The sequence below is a fragment of the Lissotriton vulgaris genome, chromosome 2_1 (genome assembly GCF_964263255.1).
Source record: "Lissotriton vulgaris chromosome 2_1, aLisVul1.2, whole genome shotgun sequence".
Classification (NCBI taxonomy): domain Eukaryota; kingdom Metazoa; phylum Chordata; class Amphibia; order Caudata; family Salamandridae; genus Lissotriton; species Lissotriton vulgaris.
Window position 1 is genome coordinate 519839144 of NC_141687.1, and position 24031 is coordinate 519863174.

General features: G+C 48.8%; 1 protein-coding gene across 1 annotated transcript in view; it reads left to right on the forward strand.

Annotated features, from left to right (window-relative positions):
• Positions 1–24031, forward strand: part of TMEM41A (transmembrane protein 41A) — a 170774-nt gene that overhangs the window by 137685 nt on the left and 9058 nt on the right. Inside the window, exon 4 of the mRNA XM_086955433.1 lies at positions 23674–23812. Within this exon, the coding sequence (XP_086811559.1) occupies positions 23674–23812 (139 nt within the window). The remainder of the gene's footprint in view (positions 1–23673; positions 23813–24031) is intronic.

A 24031-nucleotide genomic window follows, 5' to 3' on the forward strand; every position in this document is an offset into this window, starting at 1 on the left:
AGGGATAATAGGGCTGCCGGCACCTCCGGTCTCACGGATACCTCCTGTAAGACCCCGATCAGGCGCCTTAGATTTGAGCGTGTGCACTCGAATTTCTGTTATAATATTTGAAATTTGAATCATACAAATTGCTTGGGGGTCCCCGGCTTCGAGTGGTGACTCAATGGGGTCCTCAGGAGTCAAATGTTTTGGAACCACTGCTGTAATGTTTATATAAATCATCTCAGTGTAACCCGTTTCCTATGCATATGCTGTACTTATGTGCTTTCTTTTAAAATAATGAAAAACTTTCATCAGATGCTCTAAAACCCATGCTTCTGTTAACACTCCACCCGCTGAGATATTAGGTACCGCTTTTCTTTATTGTAAAACACTTCTGTTCAAACTTTTGTGCCTTTAAATAAATGTGCCCAAAGGTTAGCAACACTCAATAATAAGACTAAAAAAAAATCACAAGACAAGTGGTTTGCTGATATTGTGTTCAAATTTCAGCGGATGAAACTAAAAGATGAAAAAGGAGTGTGCTAGGAGGCGAACAGGGAAAGGGAACACATCTATCTTTCACAATAGAAGATGACAATCACTAGTGAGAGAATTCCAATGGAAAGTTAAACAAAAGTTTATAGTGAGTCTTAAACAAATTGGCACACTGCCTGCAGACGTTCCAACAGTTTTGCTAGACCAAAGAAGGACCCATTGACACAAGTTTTAGGTATGTCCCACGTCAAGAGCAGTTCGTTCAGAATAAAATAACTAAAATACTTAAAAAACACCTCCCATTCCCATTTGGTTTTCAATCATCCACCAATTTGACTAGGTTTGAAAAATATGTATTTCAACAATTATAGTAAGATGGGTTAATACGTTTATTGCAATGAAAGGGAAGTTGCTGGCCGAATCGAAGACAATCATGTTGAGAAGTAAATCATGGGACTATAACAAGAACTATATAAGGGAACCTTGTCTATTTACAACTTGGCTGAACACGTAATATTACAGCACTAGAGTTCCTAGAGCACAACCCAAGGCTTTTATCCAAATCTATAATAAAAAAATAGGTTAAAGCACATGTACATGCAAAGATTACCAATCTGCATGAGGCACTACAAAAAATTTGGAAGAAACACCCAGTGTATTTACAAATGGTCAAATGTACTATAGACAAAAAAATCTATTAAAGGTATGCCCACTGAGGCTTGGAATAACCTGCCTCTAGAAAGGTTGAGCACATTGATTAATAGGAATTTAGCACCTTAGGGATATATGTTGATGTAAGAGGCAAATAAATAGTGGAGGGGCACTTAGCCACTCTCCTACACAAATGTCTTAGTGAAGGAAAGGGTGGCGGTCCAGTAGTTGGACGCCTCCCGCCCCCCCAAGTTACAAAAGACTGCACAAAGCGCAGCGCGCTGATTGATTCATGTTGCTCCCTTGAGGCGGAAGCCGGCGGATTAGCCTGCTCTATAGAATTTTTAAAACTGCTTATTTCATTTGCGCCGTGAATTTACTTTTTAAAATTAATTCTGCACTTTGTGACCTGCCCTCGCTCGAACCCGATCCTCGGCGCACACGAATAGGTGTGGACGCCCCCAGAGACAGGGTTACAGCCGCCATCTTAGTGGAGGAAAGGGTGGCGGTCCAGTAGTTGGACGCCTTCCTCCCTCCCAGGTTACAAAAGACTGCACAAAGCGCAGCGCGCTGATTGATTCATGTTGCTCCCTTGAGGCGGAAGCCAGCGGATTAGCCTGCTCTATAGAATTTTTAAAACTGCTTATTTTATTTGCGCCGTGAATTTACTTTTTAAAATTAATTCTGCACTTTGTGACCTGCCCTCACTCGAACCCGATCCTCGGCGCACACGAATAGGTGTGGACGCCCCCAGAGACAGGGTTACAGCCGCCATCTTAGTGGAGGAAAGGGTGGCGGTCCAGTAGTTGGACGCCTTCCTCCCTCCCAGGTTACAAAAGACTGCACAAAGCGCAGCGCGCTGATTGATTCATGTTGCTCCCTTGAGGCGGAAGCCGGGGGATTAGCCTGCTCTATAGAATTTTTAAAACTGCTTATTTCATTTGCGCCGTGAATTTACTTTTTAGGTTTAAAGCATTTTATTGAGCATTCACAAAAGGAAAAGAAAAACAAACAGTTGACACAAAGGAGCAAAGCGTCCGATACAATCATATAATAGCGCACCAGCGCGTTAGGATCCTGTAAAGAGCAGTGTACATTCGGGTGCAATGGCTGGCGCGTATGCTACCACAAGGCGCTCCAAAGTGAACAAACTCCAGCTCCCCTTCCTCCCCGAACCCAACGATGCCCCCTCCCTCCAGCCCCGTCCAGTGCCTCAGAACAACACCCGCCCCCCCCCCCCCAGAAACCGCTCCTCCCTCCCCTGTGCCCTCTCGTCTAGGCTCGCTGGCCATCCGAGTCTGCTAATGTAGTCAACCTCAACAGGCAGAGATATCTGAGGCATGTAAGCTCTGTAAATTCCCCTACAAGCAATGAGTGAAACGGTTACCATAGTTCATTAAATTGCTCCACCTCCCCCGCCACCATGAGCGACAATTTTTCCATTCCCAGGACATGCCATAGTCTATGCAACCACCCTGTGGTGGAGGGGAGTGTGGTAGTGCGCCAATGCATGAGTATATTTTGTACAGCAGAACCCAGTGCTATCGCAATTTGCCTCCCCCTACGAGACTTCAGAGGATACATCAGCCCGTTGGGTAAGCCCAACAGGACATATGCTGGAAAGCGAGTCAATTCAATCTCAAAGTTGGAGTCAATCAAGTCTAAGACCTCTTTCCAGTAAAGGGTTAGCATCGGGCATTCCCATAAAACATGAGTGAGGGTGCCAAATTGCCCGCATGCCCGCCAGCAGGTGGCGTCAATGTTGCGATTCATCTCCTGTAACCTTTGGGGCGTGTAATACCAGTATGTGGACACTTTTGTGAATGTTTCCGTAAGCCTAGTCTGATATGCGGAGTGTCGGGCCCTATATGTAATGCTGTCCCATTCCTTACGGCTTAAGGATCTCCCTAGTTCTCTTTCCCATCGTTCCCTACCCGGGTTATAGATGTCAAAAGGGGAGGGCTGCAAGAATTTGTACAAGTCCGAAATGAGTTTTTTGTCTGAAGTGCGTGTTATAAGCCATTTCTCATATGGAAGGAGCTTCCGATCTGCCGACTCCCGTGTCTGTGGCTGCAGCGCCCAGTGGCGCACCTGCATATAGCGCAACCTTTCTACCTCCGGCAGCCGATATTCTATCCTGAACTCTGGGAACGGAATTATGCCCTCCGGGCCATATAGAAGAAAAAGTGCTCTGCATCCTGCAGCCCGCCAGCGTGCAAAAGCCCCCCGGTTCCGTGCCAGGGCGAAACTCCGGGTTATCGATCAAAGGCATGAACGGAGAGGGGAAGGTGGTAAGTGTGTGAGTCAAGTTCGTGGCATCCCACACCCTCATGGGGACCCGTGTGATATAAGATGCATATAAATTGGGAGGGCGATGTGTCCGCCGCAAAAAGGGCACTTTCTGCAGGGTTCGGCCCGCCACTGCCTGCTCTTAAAAAAGCCAGTGTTTGTCGGTTTCCCATTTGCTCCACTCTACCAGATACCTTAGCTGGGCCGCCTGAAAATATTTACGGAGGTCCGGTATTCCTAGTCCCCCCGCTTCGGGTGCCAGGGTAGCCAAGGTCCTCTTGAGTCTGGGTTTACGGCCCTGCCATATGAAGCGCGCAATGTCCGCCTGAGTCTGAAGCAGCCATCCTTTCGGGGGCTGCAGCGGCAGGGCACGAAACAGGTAGAGCGCCTGCGGTAAGATGGTCATTTTCACCGCGGCAATTCTGCCTAGCCAGGACAATGTGCCCTTGCTCCAGCGGCCCAGTTCCTCCTTAATTTTAGAACCTAGGGCAGTGTAGTTCGCAGTCACCATAGCGGGTAGTGTAGGTGCCAGAAGAATGCCCAGGTAGGGCACCAGATCTTTCGACCAGTGCATGGGAAATCGCCTCTGCAAGTCAGTCGTGGTGGTCGTGGTGAGTGAGACGTCAAGGGCCGCCGACTTCCCCATATTCATCTTAAAGCCCGCTATGGCAGCAAAGGCTTCCATCTCATCGATGCAAGCAGGGAGCGACCTCCCCGGATCCTCCAATGTCAGAATGATATTATCTGCGTACAGACTGACAGTGTGCGTGTACTCCCCCATCTTAATTCCCAGAGCAGTCGGATTCTGACGTATTCTTTGGGCCAGGGGTTCCATATAGAGTGCGAATAGGAGGGGGGATAACGGACACCCCTGTCTGGTACCCCTTTTTATCGCGAATTGATGGGAGCTGCAGCCATTAACCCGTACCACTGCCGATGGAAACTTGTAGCAGTTAAACACCAGAGTGCGAAATTTCTCGCCAATACCTACCTTCGCCAGAACTTTCTCTAGATATGGCCAGTGCACCCTGTCGAAGGCTTTCTCCGCGTCGACTGCTAGTAACATCCTTTCTCCGGGTATCCTGGAGGCCTTCTCCAGTACATGAACAACCCTCTTGGTGTTGTCCACCGTTTGCCTCCCCGGAACGAACCCGGCTTGATCCGATTCTACTAGGCCCGGAAGGTGAAGCGCCAGACGGGCCGCCAGGATCCCAGAATACAACTTAAGGTCAATATTCAAGAGAGAGATTGGCCTGTAGGAGCCACATTGCGTCCGGTCCTTCCCCGGTTTGTGAATAACCGAGACCGTTGCCCTAAGCAGATCCGGAGGGATAGCCCCAGGAACGGAGAAGGAATTAAATAGGCGCGTGAGGATTGGGGCCATCATAGGGCAGAAAGTCTTATAGAAGAGGGAAGTATAACCATCAGGGCCCGGGGCCTTCCCATGTTTAAGCCTGGAGATGGTTGTGATTACTTCCTCCACTCGAATATCCCTCTTGAGATATTCTGCTTGCTCCGGAGCGAGGGAGGGAAGGTCAACCGAGGCAAGGTAGGCCTCCTCTGCTTGTGCCGACGGTGGATCGCCCTTGTAGAGGTCAGCATAAAATCTGCGGAAGCCTTCAGCTATTTGGTCGTCTTCCGTTACTGACCCCCCCAGAGGGTGTCGATAGCTCCTTCACTATGTGCTTCTGGTGTGCTTCCCTAAGTTTGTGTGCCAGGAGTTTCCCGCACCAGTCCCCACCTGTATAAAATGCATGCTTCAGGCGCAATGCAGCATATTCCGCCCTGTCCATATCCAAGGCTGCCAAAAGCTTCCTCGCTGCCTTAAGCTGCTTCCAGATTCTGGGAGCCCCCGTTCTCTGGTGAACCTGTTCCAGTTCTCGCACCTTGCCTTTGAGTTCCTCACGCTTCCGTTGACGCTCCCGATTCTCAGCTGAGGAGATGGCTATAAATTCCCCTCGGAGCACCACTTTCAATGCCGCCCATTGCGTTGCTAGGGAAGTGTCACCGTTATCATTGTGCTCCTGGTATTCCCGAATTGAGTCTTGAATATGCTTTATCACCGTCTGTCTGTGCAGCAAGGTATTTCGGAGGCGCCACACACCACGCCTCTGTGACATCGATGGCAATTGAAACGTTCCTAAAACCGGGGCGTGGTCCGATAGAGAGAGAACCTCTATCGTTGACGCTATGGCTAAGTCGCGGACCGGTTTGGATACCAGGAGATGGTCGAGGCGTGCGTAGGTCTTGTCGTCGTGTGAATAATAGGAATAATCCCGAGTGGTGGGGTGTAAGCAACGCCAAAGGTCATGGAGATCTGAGTCCTCCAGTTGGCGTTTACCCGTCTACGAGATCTCCCCAGTCTGCGGGCGTGGTTGCACCGACCTATTCAGGGAAGAGTCGAAGACCATATTCAGATCTCCCCCTATGATGACGTGTCTATCTGGTGTGGCGGTGATATCCACCACAACCGAGTGTAGGAATCGTTCTTGGTGTTCATTGGGGCTATACATCGATCCAATAGTGAAGATCAGTCCCCCGTACTTGACCCTATAAGCCAGGAGTCTACCCTTCTGCTCAGCAAACTTATGGAGGATCTCTCCCTTAAACTTTTTGGATACCAAAATTGCGACCCCAGCGGTCTTAGTGGTATTGCAGGAGAAGAGTTGTGTGGGAAACTTATGGGAGCGCATCCTCTGGCAGTCTCCGGCTAGGAGATGTGTCTCCTGTAAGAGACAAATGTCTGCGTGGGTATTCTCTAATAGGGAAAGAACCGCCCTTCTCTTGACAGCATTATTTAATCCCTTCACATTAAGGGTAACTACTGTGAAAGCCGTCATCTGTGTGGGTAAGACCAAGGTAGACGCAGTGTGTCACGGCCTAAGAGAGGTGGGTGCGGTGTAGGTGATGTATAAAAGCACAGCAAGGCTGCGGTGAGTGGCATAGTTGCACTGGACGGACCCCGTTATTCCGCCCCAACCCCCCCAAATGCCTTCCAAGCTGCCCGTTCTCCACCTCCCCCTCCCACCAACACTCTCCACACCCCAACAGACCCTTCATGCAAACATCCAAACGACCTCTTCCCACCCCCCCCAACAAACCCCTGAAGTTCAAACAAATGTCAGTCCCAGTCATGCCCTCGGGCAAGTCTGTGGTGAGTTACAAATATGGACGTCCAGCCACTTACCCCCTTCCTCACTTCCCCCCACCCCCCCGCCCTCCAAGACCCGAACCTGCTATTCCAGTAAGGCTGTGGTGTTCTCCCCCCGGAGCGTCATTATGCTGTAAGAGCCACATCACCGGTGGAGGCGTCGCTTCTGGCCGCCTCAGAGACTGCATCCGCCATGTTGGCTCTAATGGTGGGCGAGTCCGGCCTTCTGGGGTTGGCCGACCCATGTCTCCGTGACACCCTCTGCCAACCGTCTCTGGGGCTGCGTCTCCGGTTCGGCGTGTTCGTGTCTTCCTCCTCCGCCGTGATCCCCAGAACCTCACAGGTGTCCTGGAGCGATCTAAGTTGATGCATCGTGCCGTTCCATCTAAAAGATGAGGCGGAAGGGGTGGCCCCATGTATAGATGTATATGTAAATGTAAATGTAAATGTATAGGCATTTATATAGCGCACTACTTACCCTTAGGGTCCCAAGGCGCTTCGACCGCTGCGAAACCCTTCCTGGCTTCCCTGAGAGATGGTCCCTTAATGGGTATCTCCAGGGTGAGACCAGGCATCCCCGGCGGTCTGGTGGGGCCGTTAGTGAAGATGAGGCAAGCTAATGCCCAGAGTTGCCGAGTGTGATCGCTGATCAGAGTGGGCACCGAGGCGAGAGAATTATCGAGTCCGCTGACCCTGGTCCAGAAACCTGCCGCGCCGGGAATCGAACCCTGGTCCCGGGCCGTCCTCTGCTCTCGGGTCCCAGGCATAGGGTGTTTCGTGCTCTCTCAGAAAGTCTGTGGCGATCTTGAATGATTTCCGTTTTTGCAAAGTAATGGCGAACAAGTCCTGATACAGTCCCACAGAATGGCCACGGAAAGTGAACGCAGATTGTTTCCGGGCCTCAGCCATGATGCGTTCCTTTAGTGGGAAGTCCGGAAAGAAGGCCAAAATGTCGGGGGGGATGCTGATGCTCGCCGTGGCGGGCCCACTTGGTGCGCCCTGTCAATCCTGACCGGGAATTCAGGCGGTTCACCCATGATAGCTCTGAACAGGTCTCCCAGGTAGCCAGTCACATCTGTGCCTTCATCCGAGGACGGAACCCCCCGGACTCGAATATTGTTTCGCCGAGAGCGGTTCTCAAGGTCCTCATTATGCATTTGCAGATCTAGGTGCTGTTCTCTGAGGCGCAACACCTTCTGTTGCAGCAGGACTAACTCCTCATCGATATCGTGGTTCGTACCCTCCACCGTGGCCACTCGTTCCCCGATCTCTTCCACTTCTCTGCGTACCTTCCGAACCTCGCCCGCCACTTCCTGTTTCAGTGTCTGAAAATCGTCTCTGAGGGTGCCAAACAGCGACTCAAGGAACGATCTGGTGACCGGTGGTTCCCCTCCAGTCGAACTCTGCAAGCCTCCGGCCGGGCTTGCTGGTAACGGCCCCCTATCTCCTCTTTGCTGGGATCTGCTGAGCATGTCAGGGAGAGTGCGTTCTCCCCGCTTGGTGCCTCTGCCCGACGCCATCTTGGATTGATTGCGGGCCAGGTCTCCCTTTCCGCGGCAGACAAGGGACCGGCGATCGTCACCGGCAACTGCACCAAGCACCGTCTGGGAACAGCACCTCTGGGTCCAGACGCGGTCGCTATGGCGGGATGCGCACTCCTTCTGTAGGCCTCGCCAGTCTCCGTTCGCCGCGGCCTCCACTAGGCCCGGATAGGATCACCTGCGACTGTCCCCTCTTTCTGCCTCCGATCGCTCCCAAAGGGGGAGGCGTTGTGGACTCCTCCGGGAATGTGCAGGACTCTCCAGCCATCGCCGTTAACAGAGACCCCTCAGGGCGATTCCGCTATCTCCCACCTTCGGCTAGATTCGTCGTGCGTCACAGTGCTAATGGCCGAGAGTCGCTCCGGGTCCGACCATACAAGCTGTGGGGCCGCCAAGGACTCCAGTGTCACTGTGAGCCTCGGCGTTCACTGAGTTGTGGAGTCTCGCCACCAGAGGGGCTGGGGAGGGAAGGCTCCGTGCGAGGCCCCGGGTCCACACCTTTGCTGCTTCGATGCCCTCCCGGTGGGCGGCCAGACGCGTATGCCGGGACTCAAGCGCCTCACCCTGCTGTTCTCACGGGGCCAATACGATGGTCCCTCTAGGCTCCCAGGGCCTCCCGGTCGAGGCGCTGCGGTATCTCCTCCGGCTGCTCACTCCAAGCGGTACTGGGCGCGGCGTGCGTCCGGCCAACGTGCTCTGGGGTCGGCCTCCTCCTCTTCGCGCTTCCCGGGCCGGACCTTCAACACCGTCCGACGGGCTGTCCTGAGGCTAAACGGAGGCTAGGACTCGACCAGCGTCGTCTCTGCAGGTTCCTCTGCCTCTCCCCGTGCCGTTAAGCTCCGGAGGGGGGAGAAAGAGATCTATATTTCAGGGCTCGGGCCTACTTGGGCCGGGGAGCATCGAGAAGAAACGTCCTCTCACTCCGCCATCTTGGCCACGCCCCTGAATTTACTTTTTAAAATTAATCCTGCACTTTGTGACCTGCCCTCGCTCGAACCCGATCCTCGGCGCACACAAATAGGTGTGGACGCCCCCGGAGACAGGGTTACAGCCGCCATCTTAGTGGAGGAAAGGGTGGCGGTCCAGTAGTTGGACGCCTCCCGCCCTCCCAGGTTACAAAAGACTGCACAAAGCGCAGCGCGCTGTTTGATTCATGTTGCTCCCTTGAGGCGGAAGCCGGAGGATTAGCCTGCTCTATAGAATTTTTAAAACTGCTTATTTCATTTGCGCCGTGAATTTACTTTTTAAAATTAATTCTGCACTTTGTGACCTGCCCTCGCTCGAACCCGATCCTCGGCACACACAAATAGGTGTGGACGCCCCCGGAGACAGGGTTACAGTGCCATCTTAGTGGAGGAAAGGGTGGTGGTCCAGTAGTTGGACGCCTCCCACCCTCCTCAGGGCTGTATATAAGAACCATGCCATTTCGTCCACGCGGCGGGCGCAGTGGGCGCGCCAAAGGCAAGCCCGTCTGCGCCCGTCCGCACCGGGACCGGGCCTAGGGCCACGACCCCTGGAGGATCACAGGTTGGCAACCCCTTTTCTAGGACAGATTTATTAAAATTAAGACCTCCCACACAAGGCTGTTGTTTACGACACGACCTGGACACCATCTCTCTGCTGTCTAACAGTACTTGCCCCGATTGTAAATCCACTCTTCCATTCAGTACAAAGTATGTCCAGCTCAATAAAACGAGGGTTAAAAGAAAAACAAATATACTGATAGGACTTATCAACGCACGATCTTTAGTTAAACATCGACAGGAAATAGCAGACCTTATTAATGATAGGAACCTAGATATTCTGTTTGTGACCGAGACCTGGATGGATAGTGCCTCAGATCCTGATTTAGTGGTTGCAATTCCTATGGGATACAAGGTCTACAGACAGGACAGAGAGAGAAAGAAAGGTGGTGGTTTGGCAATAATTGCTCGTAATAATTTTACGGTAACAATAACGCCCATATTGTCACCTACTTGTGAATCAATTTTGTTCACAATTTTACTTACACCTTCACATAATTTTAAAGGATGCTTTTGTACAGACCACCTGGATCACGCACCGGCTTTATGGCGGACTTGAATACTTTGCTGGAGTCGGTAGCAATTGAGGACTCCTACACAATCTTAGGTGATTTTAATTATCACCTAGATAAGCAAGACGATAGAGAAACCTCGGACCTAATCTCAGATATGAAAATATTAGGACTTTCCCAGTTAGTTGGTTCTCCCACGCATGAGGCTGGTCATACTTTAGATGACCTTTTTTCCAACTATAATGGGATATTTGTACAGGATGTCCTTCCACTCGCATGGTCAGATCATTATGTCATTCTATGTTCCGTTCCTATTAATGAAGCATTAGTAGGTCGACCATCAGATACTTGTCGTACATCTTTTAAAGCTTGGAAGGAACTTAATACTGAAGACTTTAGAGCACTGCTTAACAACACCCGCCCGATGATTTCATCTGATCCCAACATAGCTTCGAATCAATACGCTGAGTGGTTGGGTGAGGCTGTTAATGCTCTAGTACCCCAAAAAACCATATCTAGGAATAGAACAGTCCCCTCCGCGCCTTGGTTTTCGGAAGACCTTAGGAGACAAAAACAGATTTGTAGGAATGCTGAAAGAATTTGGCGAAAAAATTACGATCAAGGAAACAAACTTTGTTACAAGAAAACGCTGGGCATCTATAAGAAAATGATTACTACAGCTAAAAAACAGTTTTTTAGTAACCAAATAGAAAAAGCCAAAAACTCTAGTAAACAGCTTTATGAAGTAGTGAAGGGACTAGTGGGGAAAACTGTAGATCTGGCCCCACATCCTTCGCAATCCTTCTGTGATGAACTAGCCAATTTTTTCTACACAAAGGTTAATGACATTTATATGGCCTTCTCCTCTAATCAAACTTCCTACTCAACCAGTACGATACCCAGGGAATGTTCTCTAACTCATTTCAGAGAGATGACACAGCAACAAATTCTGGATGTTATTAATAACATAAAATCAGGATCTGCCCTGGATCCATGTCCCCCAAAAATCCTCCCATCGGTCTTGGATCTGCTAATCCCTGTGGTTACACAAATCTGCAACGTCATCTTTAAATCAGCAACGTTTCCCACCACCTTGAAAAATACACTTTTAACCGCATCGCTGCTGCGGCGATTTTTGCGCTGTGCGGCAATTTTAAAATTACCGCGATACATGACGAGCTCAGCTCGTCATCAGCACACGCCACCCGTGGGTGATGACGAGCTGAGCTCGTCATCAGCATCGAAGGGGCTAAAACCCCTCCTGAAAAAACCTCACCTGGCAAAAGATGACTTAAAAAACTATCGACCTATAGCCAGTCTCCCCTTCCTGGCTAAGGTGGTAGAGAAAGCTATGAATTACCAACTATCAGAGTATATTGAAGAACATGCCTTGCTGGATAATACCCAGTTCGGGTTCCGCAACATCACGGCACAGAAACAGCTTTAATCAAAGCCGCTGACGATATCAGAACCATCAAAGATCAGGGAGGTACGGCAGTACTTGTACTATTGGATTTATCCGCTGCCTTCGACACGGTCGATCATTCCATCTTGATCGACCGTGTCGGAAAGATGGGAATCCAGCAACAAGCGAAGAATCTTCTGATTTCTTTTTTGTCAGATAGGACCCAGGCAGTTACCTTGGGCCCTTTCAAATCAAGTGAGCTTTCTCTACCTTGTGGGGTGCCTCAAGGCTCATCCCTGAGTCCGACACTTTTTAATATCTATGTGTCGGACCTAGCCACTGTCATCAAGCAATACGGGATGGGCCTTACCTCTTAGCAGACGACACCCAATTGGTCATCGCCATTAATAATGATGGAGAAAATGTGGCGAAACGTTTTCAGGAGGGTATGCTGGCTATTGGGGACTGGATGTCCGCCAGCTCCCTTGAATTAAACTCCCAAAAGACAGAGGTGGTAATTTTTGGGAACTTTTCCCCCTGCTGGTCTCCTGTGTGGTGGCCTTCATCCTTCGGAACCCCGCCATGTCCTGTCCCAAAGGTTAGGAATTTGGGAGTGGTATTTGATGATGATCTTAATTTTTTCGGCTCATGCAAATCAAGTTGCAGCCACAGCTTTTCATAAGCTGAAACTCATCAAAAAAATCACTCCGTATTTACATGACGCTGCAGGTAAAACCCTGGTGAGTGCACTGGTATTATCATCCCTCGATTATTGTAATGGATTATTTACTAGTGCACAAACCAGAGTCATCAATAAAATGCAATCTGTGCAGAATGCAGCAGCGAGACTGTTGACCAGAACCCCTAAATTCAAACCCATTGCTCAAACTATTCGCAATCTTCACTGGTTGACTATCAAAAATCGAGTAAAATTCAAAGCAATGTGCCTGGTTTTTAAGACTCTTCAGAATTCAGGTCCACAGTTTCTTAGGAATCAGATAATTCCATACCGTCCACTAAGACAATTGAGATCAGCCACCTTGTATCATTTAAACGTTCCCCGTACGAGAACAGTCTCTTGGGGGAGATAGACGGTTCACAGTTGCAGCATCCAGACTCTGGAATTCCCTTCCTCTGTCAATTCGGATGAGTCATACGCTGTTGTCATTCTGGAAGAACTTAAAGACTTGGCTGTTTAACCAATGACTTGGCCGATAACCTCACTAGGGAATCATGAATCAAATTTTTAGCGCCAAGACACCCTCGGGCATATGTTCGCGCTCTATAAATTTTATAAATAAATAAATAAATGTTATAAAGAATCCACCTGTACCAATGTTCTGAATGTTAGTATCAGACACTTTGGGCTTTTTTGCGAGTTTGGTGGAAAGACTGCCTGATCGCCGCGGCCTCCAGAAGACCACATGCCAGTGGTCTTCGACTTCCATATTAAGAAGTGCCCACAGTGTGGCTGCTCAGATTTTGCAGCGATGGTGATTACTTTTCCATATGTATTGACGCCTGTGTGAGCATTTCGACTACATATGTGTCAGATGCATACACATGCATGATACATGTGAAAGAATACCACCTACCCATTGCCGGAGTCTGACCCATATGTGGGCAGTCCAGGCAACGGGTATATAGTACAAAAAGGGCTCACCTATACATCACCACAAACAGAGTCATAATCCTCTCTGTGAAGAGACTGCTGGGAAGGGGGGACCTGAAGAAAGGGATCCACTTCGAACTCTGACTGAAATCACTGGAACAGGGCGAGTACGCACCCCAAATCATCTGTTTGTGCTGACTTGAAGCTGGCAGTCTTTCCGCCGTGATCAGTTTATGGAAAACCAAACTTGTAAAATGGACAGCAGTGAAACTACCCTGCACTGCCCTATGGTAGCTGCTTTTCCCCGACCGCGAACCTGGTGGTGTGCTGTGTGCCGACGGTGTCAGCAGTTCCTCCACAGTCTTTCCAAATGCCATCCGCACATCTTAATACGCCTGTCGGACCGCCACGCTCGGGCTGTTCGGACTGCGGCCCGGGTACAGAGGTTCATGGATCACCAAACTTGTAATAAGACTCTTAATGTCTTTCATCCCTGGGAGGGCAGCAGTTAAAAAGTGAAGGGAGGAAAATAATTGCAGCGGCTTCTAATTAGGCCAGGCGTTAACCATGACCTATTGTGTTTAATAAAATTCTGTTTCTCTCTCGCTCTCTTCTTCTCTCCGTCTATCAGATGGCTTCACTGTCGGTGACAGTATTCTGCTCTTTGACAAGGAGCATATTGGCACACAAAGTAGTTTTGTTCAGTGCCCAGAACTGCTGTGGCAATGTGTGCTTTTTGAGACCAAAAACAATTTTTGTTTTTGCCAATGCTTGTTAGAATGTTGAGGGCCCAGCAGCTTCCACACGGATACGGTTTTACAAAAACCATGCCTGAAAAAGTCGGGCATTGACAAAACCAAAAGGCTGACCACCAATTTCAGACCTACTGGCTTTGCCAATGCTTGTTTATTTTTGTTTCCTGTAATCGTATTTAAACTGGTTACACTGATTTTCAATTATGAATATTTTTGGGGAAATACAAGCATACATAAACATGTTGCTAAATGATGCTGCAAAGATATGGTACCTAAAATCTTACAGTAGCAAAATGTTTTTTTTCCTACTTGCATTTTTTTTTAAACATTTTATTTTGAAAGCAAAATCATCACTCTTGCCTTGAAGCTTCGGCAAATATTTGCATATAATCAGAGAGCATTCTGGGAGCATTATACATAGCCTCAAATTACTAAACTTTTAAAACGTGTATACACATTTATACTGAAACTACTGTCAGTAGTGCAGGCCGAGCTTACAGCGTTTACTTTTAGTGCTCATCCTAATAATAAAGGCTTTGCATTAATGAACCATAAATACAAGCTTGAACAGCATTGAACACATGGACACAAATATTACCTTAACTGCAGACATTGCCTTTTCCTGATCCATAAAGTGATACTGTAAACTGGCTGCCAAAGGGTTTGTACTGTAGGGGGTTGGGCCTACTTGTCCCAAGGACAAAATACACTTGAAAACTTGTTGCCCTTGACCCCAAACAATATGTCTCGGGAGTCGGGCTATAGGAATTCCACATCCTTGAGCGGATTTTGTAGATACTGTTTTCCATGAAAAGCCATGGCATATTTGTACACAGTTCAGATGGTTGCTTAAAAACTGAGATACAGAGGTCTTTACTGGTCTCTGGCTGCAAAGAAAGCCCCAATATTATATGAGAATTTGTAATTCTTCAATGTCTCCTTTCAGTAACTTATTTATTTTGAAAGCTTGCTTTGGCTATTGAGATGTGGGGTGTTAAGAGTCTGATCTGTGATATGAAAAGATATCTGGGGGTGGGGGGATGGAAGGAGAGTGAATATTCTGGTCCTTTCTTCCTGAAGGCTTTACAAATAATGCAAAGTAACCATAAATTTGTTTTAGCTTCCAGTAGTTAGCAGTAAACTTAGTTTAGTGCTGGTTTGATGTGACCGTCTTTACAAACGTTTAGTTGGTTTTTGGGTTTGTATTCGGTCAATTACATGGTTGGTGACTGAGTCTGAGTAAATACAACAGGCAGCATATGGCTGAGATACCCGCCACCCCCTCTCAACACAATCCCCAAGGATGGGAAACCGGAAACGGGTCTGAACTTTTGGAAGGCGGGAGGGAGTGACCCTCCCGGCCGTATTTATTAAAATATGAAACAAAATCAAAACATTAAAATAACAGTTTCATATTATGTACAATTTCATTTCCACATTACGATGTTTGGCTAACCTTAACAGATCTCTAATACAAAGGTTCTTCTAGCCGAACTAACATCCTACAAAACATTTGACTTGAAATTGTACATCCTAACGTTAAGGGCCAACGGCAAGGTCGTAACCGGTGTCAGATCCCTAAACCAGAAATACCACCCTCACTTGTGAGGGGGCCAACCGCACAGAGGCGTACCTCAAGTGCATCTACCAATTTCCCTTGTACTTGACGGGGGCCCCAATGAACTCGACGCCATTTAACGGTCGTCCGAGGACTCGTGTGAGGTGTCTAAAAGGTAGCGTAAACCCCCTCCCGAACCCCACACAACTTACACATCTGCCGTCGCAGATATCCTGGCCCCGGGAAATTCCCCAGGAGGGCCCGTAGCCCCATCTATCCAGGAAGGGGCCTTGACCACCTTTCCTTTCCTTCCGGCGGCCTATCCTTAGACGGGACCGCCTCCCCGTTGAGGGGCCAATGGCCACCTCCCCCGAGCGCTCCCATCCGTAATGGGTGACGCCCCCCCCATAGGGATCTTCCAATTACTGCTCACCGATCATGACCTTACCGCCCGACAATAAATACGACAGATCTACCTAAATTACTACATTACAAAACAATTATAATTTACTACAAGCATGATTACTGATCAACACTAGTGCAAAATACTTTATTTGAAAACATACTGAAAGTGACCATCTTTATTGCATCTTCAAAAATATATACCACGACAATCATCACAACCTGCAAGAAATAGAGTTACCACATCAACTTTATTCAAAAACATCTTGCTGTCCTCAGGGGCTGGTGGGTGGGTCAAAATTGGCTCTTCGTTCCGTCTCGAGCTCACGTGCAGCGAGGAGGTGCAGCTTCAGAGCACAGGAACAAGAGGAAGCTTCCTAGGCTTGTTGCTCCTTTTATCCGTCTTCAGGGCGGGCGTGAACCTGCCCCCGCCTGCCTCCGAAGGCGTGGCCGGTCGCGTCAGTGTCTAGGACAACCCACTCCAGGGCGGGAAAAAGGCGCGCCCCGGCTACGCCGCTTCGGGCATACCAGCCGAGACTCGCCTCCCGCCCAAGATGGCTTCCCGGGGGGATCGTGGTACTCCGCCATACGTTCGGGGGGACCGAATGGTCGCCCCTTTCCATATGGCTGAGATACCCGCCACCCCCTCTCAACACAATCCCCAAGGATGGGAAACCGGAAACGGGTCTGAACTTTTGGAAGGCGGGAGGGAGTGACCCTCCCGGCCGTATTTATTAAAATATGAAACAAAATCAAAACATTAAAATAACAGTTTCATATTATGTACAATTTCATTTCCACATTACGATGTTTGGCTAACCTTAACAGATCTCTAATACAAAGGTTCTTCTAGCCGAACTAACATCCTACAAAACATTTGACTTGAAATTGTACATCCTAACGTTAAGGGCCAACGGCAAGGTCGTAACCGGTGTCAGATCCCTAAACCAGAAATACCACCCTCACTTGTGAGGGGGCCAACCGCACAGAGGCGTACCTCAAGTGCATCTACCAATTTCCCTTGTACTTGACGGGGGCCCCAATGAACTCGACGCCATTTAACGGTCGTCCGAGGACTCGTGTGAGGTGTCTAAAAGGTAGCGTAAACCCCCTCCCGAACCCCACACAACTTACACATCTGCCGTCGCAGATATCCTGGCCCCGGGAAATTCCCCAGGAGGGCCCGTAGCCCCTCCTATCCAGGAAGGGGCCTTGACCACCTTTCCTTTCCTTCCGGCGGCCTATCCTTAGACGGGACCGCCTCCCCGTTGAGGGGCCAATGGCCACCTCCCCCGAGCGCTCCCATCCGTAATGGGTGACGCCCCCCCATAGGGATCTTCCAATTACTGCTCACCGATCATGACCTTACCGCCACAGGCCGGATAGTTGACCGGCTATCCGGACCCCCCCCCACAACACTCCTGCCTACAGGTCATGTTACAAACTCTTTAACCAAGCTATGAGGTCTCCTATGAGTAACTCGTTCCCCACCCGGGACAAATGAACACCGTCCCCCAAATACATACTATCCCCTTTAATACAACCATGTGAAACAGAATGCAGTGTACTTGTACGAAACAATCTACTCACTTTGTTATTAATTTTCCTTACTGAATGATTCAGAGCAGATACCGAAATAGCCCCCCGCCACACTTTTCGTGGGATCATATGGGACCATGCAATTGTGCACCCTGGAACTCTTCTTGCCAACCAACTTACTGTGGAAAGCATCGCCTCAAGAAGAAGTCGTCTACCAGTGGCCACCAAATCGTTGCCCCCAAGATGGACTATGATTATACACGGCGGTGACCTTGTCCGCCCTAACAAACCCTCGAAAAATGATTGAAACTGGTCAATACAGAGCCCGCCCTTTCCGTAGAAGGACACCCTGTACCCGTATTCCCCAGCCACGTGAATCATGTCACCTGCTTTGAATACGTCCGCGGCACGCCTCACGTATGAGTGGCCCACGACCCACACCTCTTTTTTCACCGCCGGTGATGTCTGACCGCTGGTCCCCAGGTGTCGGGTCGACTGCACAGTCCGCCCCGCCTCGTAGGCTCGCGCAACTGAAAACCAAACAAAAACAAGAAGCGTGAGTACATCATTAAAGCTTCACAACATGTGCAACCGCACGTACCTTTTATAACAGTTCGAGGACCAACGCCCCACACGTTTTACTTCTTCTACACTCAGACCCCTGGCTGTAGCCTCTGTAGCAGCCCCTATCCGAAAGGAATGGGTCCCAAACTCGCCGGGGTTCAAGCCCGCGGCCGAAATAGACATCGCAAGCACCCGCTGGAACTGAAACCTCGTCAGTGGGGTGGCGTCAGCGTGTCTCAGCAAGGTCCCCCCCCATGATGCCACCCTTTGCGCTAAATATTCTTCTACGCAAACCACAGGGCACATGGAAGACCCGGGAATCCTTTGTACGATTATGCAGTCCCCCACCGCACCCTGATCGGTTTTGGACCTGACAAACGAGACAGTCATCGTCTCCCCCTTGACCTGAATGTGTTCTCGGCACAGTCCCCCCATCGTATCCTGCTTGTTCCTCGCCACTAATTCGCTTACCCGCATAGCCCCATGGAATGCCAGCGCAAAAGCGGCTCGGAATAACACTGTTTCATACTGGGATGAACATGTTGCGGGGAGTACGGATAATAACAGGGCCAACCTATCCAGACCTATCGGGTGCCTCTCATCTACTCTGCGACCCTCAAGGCGTTGCCACCCACGTAGCGCCTTTTGCACAACGAAGGACGCTGTCGGGTCCTGGATCCCATGAGCCCTTGCCATAAAGGAAATGGCTGCCCGATGCCTCTAGGCCGTAGCCACTGACTTGCCTGCCTGATGTAAAGACAGCAGAAATTTTACTACAAACTCTTCCTGGCCCCAAAGCTCCCCCCCAGCAGTCCCCAAAAAGGCCCAATAGGAACGGAACACCCCTTCATATGCCTTCCTCGTCCTGGGTGCTAAACTCTCTCCCACGAGGTTTTGTAGTTCGGGCACCGAGAGACCAGAGAGCTTTGGGAAAGGGTGCCGCCACCGGGTCCGCTGTGGGCAGAAAACCCCAGAAGGCCTGCATACGGAAACGAGAAAGCGCATCAGCCGCTTGGTTCATTACCCCCGGCACATGTCTAGCCCTAAATAGCACATTCAACTGCATACACAATAACACAATTTCTTTGAGCAGTCTCAGAATCCATTTGCATCGTGCTGCCTGACTATTGATACACTCAACCACGGTCATGTTATCAGACCAGAACACCACAGAGTGATCTCTGAACCCCTCGGGCCACGTTTTCAAGGCCACCAGAATGGGAAAAAGTTCAAGAAAAGCAATGTTGCTTGTCAGCCCGCACTCGTTCCACCATGACGGCCATTTCTGAGCCGACCATTGTGTGCCGAATATAGCACCAAAACCAATACTCCCTGCCGAATCTGTCCACAGCCCCAGCTCCTCGGAGGACACCGCCGGTTTGCTCCAGACAATTCGACCATTGAAATCCGCCAGAAATGCCAACCAAATGCGCATATCCTGGCGAACTTCTGCCGAGAGCCTCGTGCGATGATGTCCTTCCTTCAGGCCGACCATGGCTTGTGCAATCGAGCGGGAAAAGGGGCGGGCCATTGGCATTACTCTCAGGGCAAAATTCAACTGGCCCACCACTTGTTGCAATTGATGCAGGGTTACTTTTGTCACACTAATACATGTTTCGAGGCATGCCCTGAATTTTAACACTTTCTCTCTTGGAAAACAACCTTCCTCCGAGTCGAGCTCGATCCCCAGGAACTCGAGGCAAGTCGAGGGACCCACAGTCTTACCTGGCGCCAATGGCACACCAAAATGGTTCATTAAGACACAAAATTCATTTAAGGCCTGTCCACATTCCGGGTCCCCGGCCGCCCCCAGGAACAGAAAATCATCGAGGTAATGCATAACATGTTTGAAACCCGTCTTTTTTGTAAAGACCCATTGCAGAAAACTACTGAACTTTTCAAAATAGGCACACGATATAGAGCATCCCATTGGCATACATCTATCCATGTAGTAGTAACCCTGAAACATGAAACCAAGTAGACGCTGATCGTCTGGATGTACCGGGAGCAACCGGAACGCTGACTCTATGTCTGATTTTGCCATCAGCGCCCCGGGCCCCAGGCGATTCAACATGGCGACGGCCTCATCGAATGATGCGTACCGCACCGAACACACTTCCGGGTCTATTGCATCATTCACCGAAAGACCACGTGGGGCTGATAAGTTATGTATCAGCCGAAACTCCCCCGGGTCCTTCTTGGGGACCACCCCTAACGGGGAACAAACAAAGTTAGCAACCGGTGGCAAATCAAATGGACCGGCGACTCGACCTCGAGTAACCTCCTTCCCAATTTTTACCTGTACCACGGCCGTATGCTGCAAGACCGACAGTTGATTCTTACATTTTGCAACACCCTGAAAATCCCCCACTGGGATGCGGAAACCATATGAAAACCCGTTTCGCAACACCCCAGCGGAAGCATGATCCGGGTATTCGTTGAGCCAAGGAATCATTGCCAAGGTATCAATCGGAGTAGGTAAGGGCGCCCCTCGGACTATTTCAGACCTGTTTGGCGCCTCCCTTACCACCGTTATCACCTGTTTTGGCTCTGCACATGGACTCAGGATGGGATGGCTGACCACAACCCCCACATTCATGTCTGAACTTGCATGACCCCTGGGGCCTCGTACATTTCCCTCTGTTAAAACTCCAACAAATCCCCTTTTTACCTGCGTTGCCACTCGGCTTCGAGTGATACTCATTACCTGCACCCGTCCGAAAGGATGTCCCAGAGTATTGGCGGGAAGATTCACCCCCGCTACTGCCTACCAGTGGTACTTTCAACATCCCTGAACTCTCCATTTTTTGCCATGAAACGGAGTCGTAACAATCCCAAGTCAGAATTGGATCGTGTTCCTTAGCCTTTCTAAAGATATTGTCATAGCAGAACCACTGATTGCCCCCATATGCTACGGAATACTCCATGATACGTGATTGATAAATAGGCAACTCGGTCAGCAACTCGGGCCTGCGCTCACCCATTATGGAGGTAAAAATGCCCCATGCTCTGCCCCAAGTACCAATGTTTTCGTCAATCTTAAAGGCGGCCATTTTGGCGCGCCAAACACTCGGATGCATGAGCTCCTTTTGGTTTTTAACATGCTCCATCTCATAATGGTCGGTAAGCAAAGAAAAAATGTTCACATATTTATTCGCCCAAATCTGTTCCTTAATCGCCAGTGGGACATGCTGCGCCACCTTCTCCCTTCGTGAAGGTGCAGACCCCTCCCCCGCGATCGGCAGTGGCCGCTTACCTGAACCAGAAGCTTCGTTTGCCGCCGAACCTGGGCCTGATGCCTTTTCTGATGGTGCCTTCACAGCCTCCCTAGATTCCCGCAGTTGTTTCATTACTGCCCGGGCGTCGTCAGCCGTGGTGCCCTCGCTATCTTTTCCCAACCACGCTGCTAATTGTGCCGCTAACTCAGGAGGCATATCCTCCCCGGTTACGGGAGTGACCACCACGGGGATCGGGTTCCCCTCCTTCGGCACCGGGGTTAGCTCCTCAAGTGGGGTGTCGGGCACTGGGGTTTCTCCCCCCGTTGCCCCCCTTCTGGACCTCTTGCCTCTCCCTCCGGGGGCTACTCCCGGCAAAGGCCGTTTCGGTCCTCCCTCTCCGTCTTTAGCCGCCATCTGCTTCTTCAAATCGGTTACTTCCTTCATGAGCATGCGGAGCATCTGATCGGTACTGACCCGCTTTCCGACTTTCTTGGGCATTCTCAGACGGAGTATCTGTAAGACAAAAAGAAAGATTACAACGCTCAAAATTGGCTCTTCGTTCCGTCTCGAGCTCACGTGCAGCGAGGAGGTGCAGCTTCAGAGCACAGGAACAAGAGGAAGCTTCCTAGGCTTGTTGCTCCTTTTATCCGTCTTCAGGGCGGGCGTGAACCCGCCCCCGCCTGCCTCCGAAGGCGTGGCCGGTCGCGTCAGTGTCTAGGACAACCCACTCCAGGGCGGGAAAAAGGCGCGCCCCGGCTACGCCGCTTCGGGCATACCAGCCGAGACTCGCCTCCCGCCCAAGATGGCTTCCCGGGGGGATCGTGGTACTCCGCCATACGTTCGGGGGGACCGAATGGTCGCCCCTTTCCACAAACATGTTTCTGTTTGGGATGGCTAAATAATTTTGCTATTATTTGTGCAAATATATTTTAATTTTCACTCATTTTCATCCAGCGTCAGTGGGCTTTAATAACGTGCCTAAAATTTTTGACTTGGGAGCTAGTGGCAAAAGGTTAGTCCAAATTTATGCCTGAAGGGTACAGTTTAGTTATATTAGTGTGTTGGGTATGCCCATCGGTTTGTCTTTGTTCGGCAGGATCTTTTGAAATACTTAATCTGTGGGTACTTCTGTAGTTTGCTAAAGTATCCCCAGATGAATTACTTTTTTCAGCAGGCCTTGATTAATTTTTTTGTTAATTCTATTTAATTCATCAACTCATAATTCTGCTGTAGTGAGACATTTACAATTTGCATAATAAAGGGGTTATGTCTTTTTAATCGCCATGCATTTAGAAGCAGATACAAGTCTAAATTTCTTCTGAGATGATTCGCAGATATTTCGTTTTTGACCTTCCCAATCCCTTCCCGTCTCTCATCCTCGCAACCCCCCATTCTGGATTGTGTATTTATTGCTTTTATTCATTTCATCAAGTAAACTGGAAATTTAAAGTACATTTTTTTAATTTGCTTTCTTCTCTGGATGAATAACAATATTTTCTAAAGCACAATTTCCTGTTCATTTTTCCAGTTCTGAGGATGTACATTTACAGAGCCAGAGTTTTTTTATTAATTTTAGTAACATGGTGTGTGAGCCAGAGTACTTTCACAAGTAGGAATGTCCTATTTGGGCATGGAAACATGTCATGCTTCTTATAATATGAAGAGATGTATGTGTAGGACAGACTACAGTTCTAAGTTCTCTAGCTGGTGATAACCACTTTTATTACTAACCTCAGTTATACAAATTTTCTTGGGTGTTAATATCCACTGGGGAGCAAATGTATTGGTTCTGAGGTTACCCATAGATCTTTGCTGTGGAAGCGGTCATAATAATGTATTATTGTTGAGCAGCATGTGCACTGAACTAATTCCATATGCTGAATAACAGGCCCTTACACATCATTGCTCTGTTCAGAGGACACATTTGGACCACTAAACTTCCCAGAGGCTGAAATTAATATATGCATAAAAACAAGAATCTATTCAAGAACAAATTGTAAATTGAATGGTCAAGCTTCTCACCTTATTTTCCCCTGATACTGATCTTGAGTGTTGTTATTCAGCATCCTAAGTTTACTTCTATATGGTGATCTGACACAAAAAGGGTGGTATTTTGAAGGTTGGAGGGTTCAAAAGTAAGAGTTACACATCATGGTAACCTATGATCCCTTACACCAAGGAACTCCTTCATATAAGCTACTGCTAAGGTTTGAAAACAGGTTGTTCTTTTTTAATTTTTATGCAACAATTTATTAACTTTAAAGTCTATTCAGGTGTAGACAAGAGTAATTGTCTTCCTATTCAGATTTTTCAATCACAGTGTTTATCTTTAGTCAATAACTTGTTCTGTCTCTGATAAATTCAGTGTTATCAATCACATTTATTTTATATTTGTACATCAAGAGATACGTAAAATCTGGTTTATGTGTAAGACATTTTAGTGAAACCATCCATTTCTTTCTTGTTATGGTAACAGGTGGAAGAGAACCGAAGTGGTTTATTTTTCTTTTTGCTGTTTTTGAGATTCTTCCCCATGACTCCAAATTGGTTCTTAAACATCACGTCTCCAATCTTGAATATTCCTCTGATCCAGTTCTTCTTTTCTGTGCTGATAGGTAAGGTAAAGATATACAGATATAGGGGTATATTCTGTTGTATTCAAAAAAATCAGAGCATTTTTAAAATTGTTTGCTTGAATCTGTGACATTATCGACTTAAAAGCTCCATAACATTTTGTTGAGCTTATTTGAAACAGTGGATCATTGTCTCAACTGTGTCTCTCTCTAGTAACCGTTTTTCCAAAATTATGTATTTTTCTTTCTTGAGTTCACTTT